This window comes from Hippoglossus stenolepis, chromosome 7 (genome assembly GCF_022539355.2).
Source record: "Hippoglossus stenolepis isolate QCI-W04-F060 chromosome 7, HSTE1.2, whole genome shotgun sequence".
In the NCBI taxonomy this organism is placed as follows: domain Eukaryota; kingdom Metazoa; phylum Chordata; class Actinopteri; order Pleuronectiformes; family Pleuronectidae; genus Hippoglossus; species Hippoglossus stenolepis.
In genome coordinates this window covers 6975698-6990511 of record NC_061489.1, presented here as the reverse complement: position 1 = coordinate 6990511, position 14814 = coordinate 6975698, and the positions used below count along the sequence as shown (strand labels likewise).

Here is a 14814-nt window from a genome sequence, read left to right as displayed (position 1 = left end):
TGAGGGACACTGAGAAGACGCGGATCCCACTCTCCTCACATCCTGTGTGGGCAAAATCTTCACTGTTAAAGACAAATGTTCTGCTGGGGATTTTATATCCGATCCAGATGGTTACTGTTTTATTTTCTTGTAAGACACTGGCTTAGCTCTTCATATAAAGCATGAAGCCTAAAAAGTCTACACTGCACCTCTCACCCACAGATTGGGGCTTTGTTTTACGCAATCATAACGTTTTAACAGTTGACCCGTGTCTTTGCAGCACCAGTGTCATGTAATCATTTAAGTGGATTATCTGTAGAGCAATTAGCTCAAAGGCTCCATCTCCTTCATTAGGATTTCTTAGGATTTCTGCAGTCGAGGCATTTTATTATCTGTGCCGCTGCTTTGATGACTGACAGAAAGTGTTTCAGTTATTTTACTATAGATATTTTTTGCAAGGCTCGAGCATGTCTAAAAGCTTATGGTGCTAAAAAGAAATTGTCAGCAGTAAGTGATAATGACATGATATCTTACACATGATACCTGTAGGAACACAGAAACTATGAAGCAATTCAGCTTCACCTCATTCACATCTCCTCTTGAAAACTCCACAAGTTTTTAATCCTAATATGTCACAGATGTGGTATCTGGACTGCTTGTCTGTGGTTTTGTGCCATATTCTAATCACACTCAATCTAAATCCTGAAAGAAAGTAGAATGTTTGGAGATTCAGCCTCATCGTGATTCAGACTTCCTTGTTAAATTGGAACAGCTGGAAAGACACATCTGTATAATGTTACACCATTTGCAGCTCAGAGAAATCTGTAGTCTGCAGCCGATCAGTGACGAGTCCTTACAATTAGCGCTTGGCACAGAAGTGAATAAATACTTCTGGAATACATCAAAAGCTGCTCTAATCAGTATTTTTCCTACAAAAAGGGGATATAATATCTGTGGTGAGAAAATTGTCAATTGCCGTGGCAAACCTACAGGGAGCTTTACCCACCGATGTCATTCTTATGTTTTACTGTCTTTGAGTTCCTTGTATTGGTTTTACAGCCTGAAAATTATTTATTTGTTCACTCTCAAGTTGAGAGTCTCAACCCACCGTGACACCCCGCATTGGTTGGTGAACTGCTGATTTCAAGCCTCAAGTCTGGCATTTTGTCCAATAAACCACTATGTACTACCAGCACAACACCACAGTTAGCGCATGTAATGAAAACTAAGCAGCTAAAGAGTCATGTATTTCTCCAGTTCATTCATTGAAACCTTTTTCCATTACTTTGCAGTAAGTACATCAGATGATCTGACGGGTCTCGCCAGCTTCCTCACATCTGACGACAGAGCTCCCATTTTCCATCGCTGAGGGATAGTCGCGCCACCTTGACGGTATACAACAGGATATTTTTCCTCCAGACAGAAAACTTCCGTCATTGTTATCTGCGGTTAGTCGTGGAGCATTTGTTTGTGGATTCTTGGCAGCTGGCGTTGAGACGTAGCATCCGTTCAAAGCCTGTGAGTCGCTGATGATGTTGGTGTGAAGTACTATCAAGTGGAGTGAGAATGGAAATTTCAGCGGCGTGATGAATGGCTGTGTCCGTATTGAAGTTGCACGTGTGACGTGTGAGCTGACTGAGAGCTCGGGAGGATTGAGGGGCAGACTGAGTATTGGACTGTGGGTCTGAACATTATATGCACTGACTATAAATTGACTGTGTCACCACTTTTCCCTGCAGATCCCATCTTCTACTTGGGAGCTTATCCCCAGACTGAGGATTTTTTGCTCTGAACAGCAATTTGATGACAACATTTTTACATTTCTCTTGAACTGTTCATCCATCGGCTTCACTCTTGGTATGTGTGATGTTAATCGCCCGAGAAAGTGCTTTGTCAAATTTGGTGCAATTTGAACACATATTATTAACAATCAATGAATATAAATATTCTGAAAATTCAATAAATAGGCGACCCGTGCTCTGTAGCAGTCAGTGGGGGCCAGGCAGTGTGCCTTCAGTTTGCGGACAGAGTTGAACATGTCTTCTTCTACATCCCTGGATAAACTACTGCAGTGATCGAAAACTGGGTCAACCCGCAGATCAAAATTGCAGCAAGATCATTTTGATGATTTGATTATTTTTATTTCACTTTATATCGGACTGAGACACAGACACGGATGCATTGGGTGCTGATCTCCATCATAGTCCAATGTTCTTAGACTCACTTTCTTGAGCAAGTTATCTTCAAAGTAAAAGCACAACCCTTGTTGTTCTTCTTCTTTTTTGGTGGCAACCAACATCAAGGTGCATTAACACCATCTACTGTGTCTTCGCCCTTCATCGTCCCCACACAACCTTTGTTTCGTTGCTGTAATGCTTTATACCCAGCGCAATTACAGACTTTTTATTTTGAAAAGCTGTGAACTTGGTACTGAAGATTGTGTCGACTGATTAACAGATCTGTGAAATACTTGACATACCATGTATGAAAAAATAACAGCAGTTAAACAAATCATTCAAATTGATATATAAGCCACATGAACAGTAATAAAGAAAATCCACACATAGTTTTCTAACTTTACTCTGCATTGTTTATAAAAAAGCTCTGCACACAACGTCCAGCACACAAACAATAAAAAGTGACAGTATGTTGCAGAACTGTTTGAGGAGGACTCACTAATGACCAGGAATAATTCTGAAGTAGCTCCAGAGCTTTAACTCAGGACAAGAGAACAGCTCATTCCAAACCGACAGGTTTAGAACAGGCACTGCACTAGTGATGTTAAAAAATAAGTTCCTGCAGATCTCAACTTTCAGGTTCTGAAACACACAGTATTAAATGCTGATGATATGTGTAATCAATTCCCTAATTAACTGCTTAAATGGTTCAACCAATCACAATCAGTGTCAATTACCAGTCAACACGATCTCCCCCAGATTCCACCACCATGATTAGCCAGCTACATGATGGGCAATTACAGCGAGGAGTATGCAACATTCAATGTAAGCCCCATTAAAGTCATACAAAGCCTTCAGATCTCTGAGCGAGAGAATGAAACAAGGGGCGAGATGGGAGGAGGAGGTGGAGGGAGAAAGAGCAACAAAGAGGAGAAGAGATGAAAGGATATTTCTTCAGGAGGAGGAGGAGGAGGAGACCTACAGTGTTGGATTCGTTCAGATTTAACAAAGGCGTGGGGAGCTTCAAAATTGTTTTCTCTCTCATTTTTTTTTCGCCTTAAAGGGAAAATCCACTGCCAAACAGGAGCCGCACATCAATGGCGACTGACAGACTTTTAACTCCAATCTCAGTGATTTTCATGGTTTCTATTGAAGCTGTGCGTCGCCTTTTATGCCCAAGTAATCCATTGTAAAATGTTAAGAAAATATCTCTCTCTCCCTTCAGGTTTTCATCCTTTAGCTGTGTTATTCTTCTTAGAATCTTGGAGAGTTAAGTCCATTCTAACACTTATTGACACTGAGCTGCCGCTACTTCAAAAGTGCTTCCAGAGCTGTTGGTAGAAGACACTGGTTGACAACAACACACTCGGCTGCATCATGTGCTGCACTGGCTGCATTCAAAAACCTTTTTTGGCCCCATCTCTCAACTTTTCACTTATCATGTTATTTGTATCTGACTGGTTTAGGGGTCAATATGCTGGAAATTACCAGAATCCTATAAACTGCGTCTATATAGGAGAATGTACAACTGTTCCTAATGACCTTCGTCTGGGCTTCATCTTACTTCTTCTTCCTCTTTTAAAAAAAAAAAATCTGACTTTGAAATGAGACTTCTTTGTAGTTTCCACACAGTGCATGGATCATTCAGACAGGAATAACCACACACTCTCAGACTGTCTTTCATCAAAGGCTTTTATGGTGCCACACTTGTTTGCACACACAGGCTACGTCCACACTAAAACCTTTTCATTTTTCCACAGCATTTGAAATCAAAAGCAGTTTCCAGTCCATCTCTACATCAGAGATAATCTCTGTCCATACTGTCGTCTGAAATATGACCATTCACGTAAACTGGGCGTGTGTGTACTCTAGCCTTATGACATGCAGAATTAAACTGTGCAACAGCTGCTAGCAAAGACAACATGCTCATCAAGGCTTTTAATTTGGTATCCACGTTGCCTTCATCACTGGGTCAGGGTCAGGTGACAGACAGTTTTCATGTCCATTTGACATTTGATAGACAAAACAATTAATTGGTTATGACACTTGTTAGCTGTATGCTTTATATCTGACTGTGAACCCCCAGTGACAAGCAACATATGTCTGAGTTTTGAACATGTGTTCTACAAGAAAAAAGCCAATATTCTGAAAGCCTGGAAAAAGAACATAATTCTGGTCAGAATGTTTTTCTTTCTTTCTTATTCCATCCAACATCTTGTAAAATGACAGTCAAATCTCTGATGTTCAATAATTTCAATCCAACAAAGTTGTTTGATCGATTACCATTTGAAGCACTTTACAGAACAGTAACTAATTAATATAGGCACACACACACACATTAATACAGTGCATCTATGTGCAGCACTTGGGGGCTCAGTATCTAGAAGGACACTTTGGCATGAAGAATGGCATCTAACTGTCAAACTTCTGGTAAGTGGACAACCCGCTAACCATCCTGAGCCACAGCCAAAGTCACGTCACAGGCAGCCCTTCTCATTGTTCTGTTCTGTCTGCACGGTTCTGTGTTTTCTTCTCCGTAATAAAGCGCATTTCTGTGTGTGTGTGCGTGTGTGTGTGTGTGTGTGTGAGCCCAGTTTCCCACAAGGACCGTCTGACAACAGCAGCGTGATGGAGTGGTGGCAGGGGGAGGGTTACATGTGTAGACACCCTGAGCTTGTTGTTGAGCCCTGAGCAGCTCCACTCCAGCAGCGGGGGGTTAAGTACCTTGCTCCAGGGCCCTTCCACAAGCGGCTGCTGAGGGACAGCAGTGTGTGTCACTTTTCTGCTCACACACACTCGCCACCACCATCACCACCACCCACAGGAATAAGGATTCAAAACAGCAACACGGTTGCCAAGTTATTGTGCTCCCACTACAATACGTAGCTGAAGTGGAGAGGCTGACTTTTATATCCAGTGTGCTGTACAATCGAATGTGAAAAAGAAATGTCTCTGACACAGTGGTTATCCAGCGCGGAGTGAAACGTGAGAATGTATTTGTATCTTCCTGTTTTTTAATTCATATTCAGCCGGCACAGAGGGTCGTCCACTACTGTCAGGGTCGACATTTCATGGTTGGACGAGAGGTAAAATGCAAGGTGCTTTGGATAAAAGCTTCATACAGTAAAAGCACTTTATACTGTAGCCTGTACTGGGAGCAGGACAGTACGATCTGAGTCTGAGTTGACGAGCTGATCTATATTTTCAGATCGTCCCTCCATTACTCCTCATATATCTAAATAAATCAATGAATTCCAAATCATGCAGACAAACACAGATCTAACTTCTTGCAGATCCAGTATCTCTTGTCTTCCCTGATGTTAAAAAGTCTCCATCATCTCTCTCCACGTGAGTATTTGTTCTTGTGTTCTCAGCTGCATATAAAACCTCCTCACTTAGAATTGTAGTATTGTACAGTATTGGTTACAACTGCATTTATATTCATCATATTTTATAATTTATTGTTTTCATTGCAGATAATTTCCTGAATATTGGTGAGTTTCTGAGATCAATATTAGTATTGATATTTGTTTGAATTGGCAACCTAGTATATTGGAGAACACAAATATTTTTCTACTATAAATATATAAAAAATTATAATAATCATTTTTGGTTAGAAGAAATAAACTGAGCAGCCACTTTACATTTGAAAAGTCAAATTGACAGTGCCCTCTGTTGGACAAAATGAGAATCAGTGAGATTGTTTCTCGTATTTCTGGTCTGGATTTTATCAGGGTATACATGCATATATGCAATGGGCTCACATCAGACAACACACAAGTCTGACTCTGTACAGATTCAATGTTTTTTAATTGATTAATAATGTTGTTCAGTCTTTCAAATGTATACCCCAAAAGATGAGGGATTCTTAAAGCCATTGATTCTGTTATTTGTGTATTTTGTAAATCAAATAATAAATATTGACTGATATATTCATGAGATTAACATAATGTTTTCCTTTTAAAAATGTACCTGGACATTAAAAAAAATTATTGTATCACTTCTCTTGTGGACCAAATTAAAGCTGTTTTGAAACCTGTCTTCAGCTTTTCTGTAACACAATGTGTTACAGGTATACAATACCTATGTATCTGTATGGACTAATATCAGTCAATACTGGAACTAGAGCATGTTTAGTGTTTGGGGACAATTGATCTACTATTGTAATAACATGTCTTAGTAGCTCTACAAACAGAACACACAACTGTCAGCCTCATGTACAGACTGTGTGTGGAGCACCAGCACAAAGCTGCCCAGTCATTTCACTCAGTCCACACAGGAAAGAAAAATGACGCCTGGTCTAGTTTTAGATTTTAATAACCACATGCAAACATTTAGATTCCTGCAACATCCCAAAATAAACCCCCAAGTTGACTCTGTCATTGTGGAGCCCACCAGCATCACCTGCACGGCCCAGGCCCTGCTGACCAACACATTCTCCGGACTGAGGGGAAACTTCTGCCCCCTCTTCCAGGAGCCTTTCATTCATTCACAGGTTTTGGTATTCCTCTGTGCATCAGTGTCCCCGCTCCGTCACATCAGCCCGTGCAAATCAAACATTCCTTAATGTCACAATGTGAACTGTGTGTGTGCGTGCGTGTGTGCGTGCGCGTGTGCGTGTGCGTGTGCGTGTGTGTGTGTGTGTGTGTGTGTGTGTGTGCAGGCTACATGTGCATGTCTCCCGGTTCGTCTCAGGCAACAACGGTGACAAAGAAAGACGCATTTCTCACTTTGGCTGCGTCCCCATCTCCCCAAATAAAAACAAACACACACACACGCTCCATTTAAAGGCTTGATTTCAGGATGTCATGTCCGCTCATCCTCTTTAAAGCCTCACATGCATCCACACACACACAGAGGAGAGGATGAAGCAGCGTGTTCTGGACTTACCATGGTTGTTCAAGCTCCCAGTCTCTGAAAAAGTCGAATTCAAACAGATCCATGCCCGCTCCTGGTTCTGCTCCTGTTTCCGCTGCTGGTGTTTCTGGTTTAAAATCCAAAGCTGCTGCTACGTGGTTCTACATGAGCTACTGATACTGAGTGTCTTCTGTGCGTGTGTGTGAGAGAGCGAGAGCGAGAGAGAGAGAGCCACAGAGAGGGAGAGTAGACACGAGCCGCTGCCAGGAAGCTGCTACGTGGTCGAGGCAAGCTGACAGCCAGGCAGAGGTGGAGAGAGAGGGGAGCGAGAGCGAGAGCGAGACAGAAAGAGAGAGAGAGAGAGACAGAGAAAGAGGGAGAGAGGGAGAGAGAGAAAGAGTGAAAGAGAGAGGGAGAGAGAGGCAGAAAGAGTGTGAGAGGGGGGGGCATGCTGGAGACAAGTCACATAATAAGTGGAGCTATTTATGTTGATCTTACTAAATAAACTTTGACACCCCCCTCCAAAAAACCCAACAGTTGCCATTCATATTATTATAATTATTATAATAATCATCATAATTATTATGATGATTATTATTATTATTATTGTTGTTGTTGTTGTGATTCAGTAGTGCTGCTGGTGTCAGAGATACCTGCAAGTCAGGTTTTGATAATAAACTGTGACCCCCATTTCATTTGTAGAGTGTCAAAGCACAACATACATTATCTCAAGTTATTTAACATTTAAATTTTTTTATTAATAATGATAATAACTGTCAACAGCTGTAGGAGGATGTAAATGTCTTTAAGATGCGTGCTCTTGTATTTAGCCTCACGCACAGTTCTAGAGTCAGTGAAGTGCACACTCCAGACAGACGTCTGCACTAAACATCACCTGTGACGCTCTGTGTGCTCTCATGACTCACAAGCTTCTCATTATCTCACAATCCATTAGAGGAGATTTATTTTTTCTCGTTCTTTTCCTTCTCTATAAAAAGGGACATCTGAAGCAGGGGTTTCCTGATTCAAAGCTGTGACAGTGAAGTACACCACACATGCAGCTCACTGACTCCAGGAGTCTTTGTTCAGACTGTGCATGAACACACCGCAGCGGGCTGTCAACAGGATTTTTAGAAAGAACTGAGGTCATTAGCCAAGACTCCTCTGAATGCCTGTTATTTTTTGTCTCATTTGATTTATTTAGTTGAATTTATTCGGATTTTCTTGGATTACCTTTTTTTTTGTCTTTCCCCAAATTACTCAAATTACAGGATAGTTGGTCGAAAAGAAGCGGGTTCAGAACCCAGCATGTGTGAGGTCATGGCCTGTGTTTCCTCTGTGGAATCACAGTGATAATGTTCAGTGCAGAAACACATGACCTAACTTCCCACCCAGGGGCAGAGAGTCTGCACACGTTGGGTTGAACCTTTACTGGATCCGATCACACATCCTTTTGACCAAGTCTTCATCAGGCAAACAGCTGAATGGCTCAAGTGACACTTGATTGAGGGACAACACTGATATTGATATCTAACACTGCAACTGATTTGTTGAAATGAACAGTGTTGTCATGGGGCTGTGTGATGATGTCAAATCATGCTGAACAACCCATTTTGAAATATATTTAAATTGGATGGATTTCTGAAATTCTTCTTCCTTTTTTGTTTCTTTATTATTAATTGTATTGGTTAATCATGATGTGATTACTTCTGTGTCATGTTTTGTTGGTTTCAACAGAAACAAATGAACCAGACATTTAAATCACTACTCTGCAGTATTATAGAAGCTTGAAAAGTTTTTTTTCTTGTATTATATTCTTGTATTACGCTGTTTCTATTCTGTACTGTCACATTTTAAATCTACACAAGCTGCTCTATTTCTATTCTGGAGTCTGATGTGTTCTAATTATTTGCCCCTGACGCTCAGAATGTTTGCAGGGTTTGACTGTGACTTTTCTTATACAATACAAAGGAATAAAGATGGAACAACACTGAACTTCAGAAGACATTTTCTTTTTACTTTGAGTGTTTAGTTCCAGGTAGATGTGATTTGCTATTCGCCTGATATGACCTGAACTGTTCAGGAGCTTAGATCCGCTGTACGGTTACTCGGTGCTGTTTCCCGTCACTGAATCGGCTCTGCCACCCACCTCTGTATCCTCCAAACTTCAGCCTCCTCCACAGCAGAGTGTGAACTCCAGCTCTACATTATCTCCGGTCTTCCTCCCAGACACATCATGCACACACACACCAACCAAACCTCTAAAATGGTAAAGCCTTTAGCAGAAAGCCTGTGATTATTCCAGCCAGGATGTCAGTGCAGTCTCTTGTATGTAGCCGATCACAGTATTTAATGAGGTTCTTACAAAAGTGTTGTTGCTGTGGATTAACGTAATCAGCCATTCTCTATGGGCTCCCTCTCAGTTTGGGGCCCCAGGAAAATTGCCTGCTTTGCTGACCCTGTTGGAACACCCCTGTTTCTAAATATACTACACACTACACTTCTTCTTTGGTCTTTGAACCCTCCACAAACTGCACTCATCGTCCGCTTTTGTGTCTTTATCCGACCACATCACCTTTGTTTCAGATCATCCGATGCACCGTGGCGTTAATGACAGTTTAGCAGCCCACCATCCTCATTCTCCATCATGCACTTGCTGCAACACATGCCCGGCGGCACGTTTTACTGTTTACGCCTCGCTATGAATAATGATTGACCAGATGGTTGGAACTTCTCACTCAGCGTGTGCGGCAGCAGTAGCTGTAACTGTGGTTCCTTTATGACATCACTGTCCTCCCCTTTAAAAAGTCCTCCCACACAAAGGCCAGTTGGTTTTTTCCCCCCGTGATGAGAGAACATGAGAAGTCCAAATGTATAGGAAATTATATTTGAAGATGTACTGCAGGCTTTCTGTGTGTGTGTGTGTGTGTGTGTGTGTGTGTGTGTGTGTGTGTACGTCTTTGTTTTGGATGGTGTGTCACTGTGTTTGTATGTGTGCATGTGTGTGTGAGTATTTCGGTCTGGTCAGGGGCAACATGCCAGCACTACTCTACATCACACTGTGCAAGTACAAACAGCAGCCTTGGATAGAGGAGAGGAGAGGAGAGGAGAGGAGAGGAGAGGAGAGGAGACTGCTGGCCATAAGCAAGTCTGAAAGTGCTGTTTCATGACCTTGATCAATTCCAGCCATTTCAACCTCACAAATTAAAATTCCAGACGTCTCCAGACCTTAAAAACACCAGATCGAAATTCAACCAATTTTCAAGGATTTAAGCACCTGCAGGAACACATTTTGTGTGTGTGTGTGCATGTGTGTGTGTGTGCGTGTAAGAAAGCCTGTCCAAAACTAGGTCAGACACAGAGAGACAAAGAATGACTGGAGAGAGAGAGAGAGAGAGAGAGAGAGAGAGAGAGAGAGAGAGAGAGAGAGAGAGATGTAGCAGAATCTATAAAAGCTATTCTAGTTTGAGATGATGGAGAAGTGGATGATAAAAAAAAGATGGAGAAACATTAACATAAAAGCTAATTAAGGGCAGATAGACAGAGACACTCAGACAGATGAATCTCCTGCTCATTTCAGTCTTTACTACGAGCAGAGGAGCTGTTAGTTTAGAGGTTTGATTTTTTTTTGTCTTTTTCTTAGAGCCACATCTGTGCCAGTGATTTATATTGTAATGGTGACACACAGAGAGTGAGTCTCACACGCAGACACAGAGACAAGCACAAACTGATAAAATAGTCAGGAAGGAGCCGGCTCTCAGCTTTGAGCTCATTGTACTTGCTGTGTATCTTGCAGAAGTTGAGAAGTGCATGTCATGAATTTTCAACATGTGCCCAGGCTCTCTCTCTTTATCTATCTCTCTCTCTCTCTCTCCTGGTACAAGTAGTAAAAGTGGTGAATGAAGATGGCACCACAGCTCCTCCATGTGGTCAAATACAAGTATTGACCTGCGAAATCTACCAGGTAGTCGTAGGGCTTCTTTCATCATAGATTTAGAAAAATCGACCTTTTCTTCAGGGGTAGATTCAGGGGCGGGGCAGGGCCAGCTACAATTTGATTTGCCCCTGAAGTGCCTGTGTTAGTAATTCTTTTATAATTTTTTTAAGTCACTTACTAACAATTCATATGACAATTTGTCATAAGCTTTTTTGAAGTTCACAATGTGCTTTAAATATATAAAATGATGTGTGTGACTTCGCTCAAAGCTACACAGCTAACAGTAAACAAAGAATGACTTAACTTTGCACTTTATTGAATCAGAAAGGTTGGAAGTATAATTGGTCCCTTTGTTTAAATTGTGGTCCTTGTGCCACGATGAGAAAAATGTTTTTTCCTGTGTATCTCAGCTTTACCTTTTCTTTTACAGGGAACCTGTGAAGAGGTGACACCCTCCTGACACGTTTATCTACCGATCTCTTTCTAAAAACTTTTTTAATCCAATTTCAAAGGCTGGGGGGAGAAAACCTGTTTGGCCTTGGCTCTTGATTGTCACTAAGGTTTGATGGGAAGCCTCATATCTTGATCTCCTTCCACTATCGTCATGTGGTCTTTTCACTAATGGACTAAACAAAGGGATCTTATCTGATCCAAGGCCTCAATTGGAGCTAAAGTCTATGCAGTAGATGGAGCCGTGGCATTGAGGTCCTGTCCCGCTGATACACATGGTCAACCAATCGCTAGTCTTTCTTCTCTTGTCGTGCACAGCAATACATATCGTTCATTCTTTATTGGAACTCTCTTCCGACTGAATTATTACATACTTTCAGCATGAGGTTAATCAATTTCTGTTGTTTAAAATTACTATACTTTACACACTATAAAGTTATCATCAAAGTTCTGGAGAAGGCTAAAGCTCAAATGATATTCTCTCTGATAGCAATTCACATTGTGTCCATTAGCCTTGACTGAGCAGGCGGTACAAATAAAAGTCAGATAAATCCTTCGACGTTTTTAAACTATCTTTTCTTGTGTTTTGACTTTTTGACAGCATAACATGCTGAAACAAAGAAAATTCTGAGATCAGGTGACGCTAACGGAGGAAGATCAACCTTCATTTATTTATTGAAACTGCCTGCATACAAAATATATTGCACTATAACCAGACCAAACATCTTAAATGCAAGTAGTATGTACAAAAGAAAAGAAACAAAAATGCCCACAGGGTGGTGCACACAGGGTTTAACAGTTTTCCTTTTTTTTGACTACCCTGGTTTTAAATATCTACAGATTTTCAGTGTATCTACACTTTCAGACCCTCTACAGTTGAACTTCCCACAGTTTGTCTGCTTAATATCTGTTGATGTTATATATACTCAAATTAATGACTGCTGAAATCTGCTGCCAAACAACAAATGTCACCTTATTCCACAAAAACCATGCTGCAATCCCAACATGACAGCATGCTCAGAGAGAGGGGAATGCAAAATGGTCTACGGGACTGTGTCACAGTTATTAGGGTTGAAACCTTTCTGCACTGAAGTCACACAAATTGAAGCCGAGATGTCAAACACAAATTGTATTCTCGGCTTGTGTTTGACATCTCGGCTTTTGCTCTGAATCAAGGTTTGACATCACAACACAGTGTCGTCAAAACAGGCTCATTCAGTCTAGTGCCTCATTCAGTTTTGAACATCTAACGATGCGGACGAACACTTTTCACGCCAAATGCGGATTAGGTCATTAACATTCCTCTTCTGGAACCCATTGGATGATGGGTAAAAAAAAAAATACCCTCATGAGAACAACAAACCTTTAAAGACAATCACAACAGCTGATTGCAGTAAAAAATAAAACTTGAACACACAAATACTAACCCCACAACTACCATTATCTTTGCCGACCGACGTAAAACATTTCATTATGTGAACAGCTGCCGATACGTGTTTCTCTAAACCACAAAAGTCCCAGTTAAAATTAATTTCCCTCTAAATTACTTCAACAGTCTGGATCCAAAGGCGATGCTGGAAAAATCTGAAGCTACAAATCTATAATCCAATTCCTCTATATGATCTGTTCACAACACAACTGGAAGATCACATTTTGGACCAAGCACAAAAACTATCTCATAACATCTGTTCATGTAATGTGGTAACAGAACACAGAGTACCAGTCATCAATCTTAATATCTAACATTTCATGGGAATAACAGGATTCAACAGTTTTAAAGAAGAATTACTCTTTTAAGGTTTACATACACTGGAAGTGTCATTATACTTTACAAAATTATATGTTATAGCACTGTTGTAATGTGCTGAAGACAATGACTGGATTGAGGACAGTGTCAAACAATCCAAGATAGTGCAACTTACATCTTTAAAAAAAAACAGTTAATGTGCAACATTCGGGTGTCGTCAGCATTGGTCGTGCCATTTGGGATCCCTGTGAGTCGATTCCAGTTGGTATGACACTTATTATTGCCAGGATCAACCAAAATATACACATATTGATCCTGGGAAGATAATGTATGCATGCTCTTACATGTCTTTGTTTGGGACCCCAAATGGTTCAAAATCTACTTTGCAGCTTTCTATATGACCACATTAGCAATATTTCAGAGGCTCAATACGAGACCAAGACAGCATTTCCTCTACTGTACTCATTTCATGTTTCCATTGCAGGCCAACATTACAACCGCTCAATCATCGCACACATTTAATTAAAATGTCCAATGTAGAAATTCTTACTTAGCACCAATTCTTAATGACCCCAACTGGTCAGTACACAACAGTCCCCCCAGCGCTCACACATATGCAAATGGGAAGCAAATATTATGGAGCTAAGTTCAAAACTTAACAAACAAAACATGTTTTACAAATTCCCTACACAACACAGTGTGGTTTGCAAATACAAAATGCACCTGACAAACAACAAAACTACATGTTGTTCAAATAAATGTAATAAGTGATATAAACAAATAGCCTTACTTTCATACAATTACAAAAAAATAATCACACAAGTTTTAAAAAATGCATCCTACATGTATAAAATATATTACACGTATAAAAATGTATTTACTAACCCTACAAGTACAAAAACAATATTCCACATGGAGGTCATGTGTGATCATGTCTGATAGTGGCGATGCGTTCAATCTCATTGGCTTTCGACTTCCCTGTGCCTGTAAACTGCCTCACAGCGCCACCTGCTGTTGTAGGCTGGAGGGTGAATTGCGCAGGACACGGCACAAAGATTGTGCATTGTATTGCAAACCACAATGTTTGCAAGAAAATGGTAAGAAATATGTAGAACATGTTTTGCTTGTTTGTTAAGTTTTGGATCCATAGAATTTTGCAGTTCATAGTTCACCAAAGTGGAACTCCACGTAAAGACAGGCTGCCGTTTGCCTCGCCACAAGATTACAAACTGGATACTTGTTCATGTGTTTAGTCACCGCCATGGTGACTAAAAAGCAGAGGCAGGATCAAAATGATTTTCTTGCAGTCAGCACACAAGCAGAAATGCTAAAATGACTGGCTGAGGTTTTACCAGTGCTTGCGTGATGGAACTATTCACTTTGCTGTTGGTGTTTGAAATGAACACGACTTACAACATGTGAATTAGCTGCTGTAAGGGTGCTGGAAGTGATGTTTTTCAATTTTGGACAGTGGCGGGCTGTTTCCCTGTCTCTATGGTAATAATCTCCTGGCTCTAGCTGTTCGCAAACAGACATGACATTCATATCAACTCTGTCATGTACAATTTCAAAAAATGTCAATCTATCTTCTAACCCTATAATTTGGGGGGGGGTTTAGTTTAACTGAACGGTCTATCCAAAAACAGAACTCAAAGTCCTCTTGCTAT

General features: G+C 40.8%; 1 protein-coding gene across 1 annotated transcript in view; it reads right to left on the bottom strand.

Moving 5' to 3' along the window:
* Positions 1-7391, bottom strand: part of aff2 (AF4/FMR2 family, member 2) — a 155116-nt gene extending 147725 nt beyond the window's left edge. Inside the window, exon 1 of the mRNA XM_035162169.2 lies at positions 7047-7391. Within this exon, the coding sequence (XP_035018060.1) occupies positions 7047-7099 (53 nt within the window). The 5' untranslated portion in view covers positions 7100-7391. The remainder of the gene's footprint in view (positions 1-7046) is intronic.
* Between the last annotated feature and the right edge of the window lie 7423 nt (positions 7392-14814).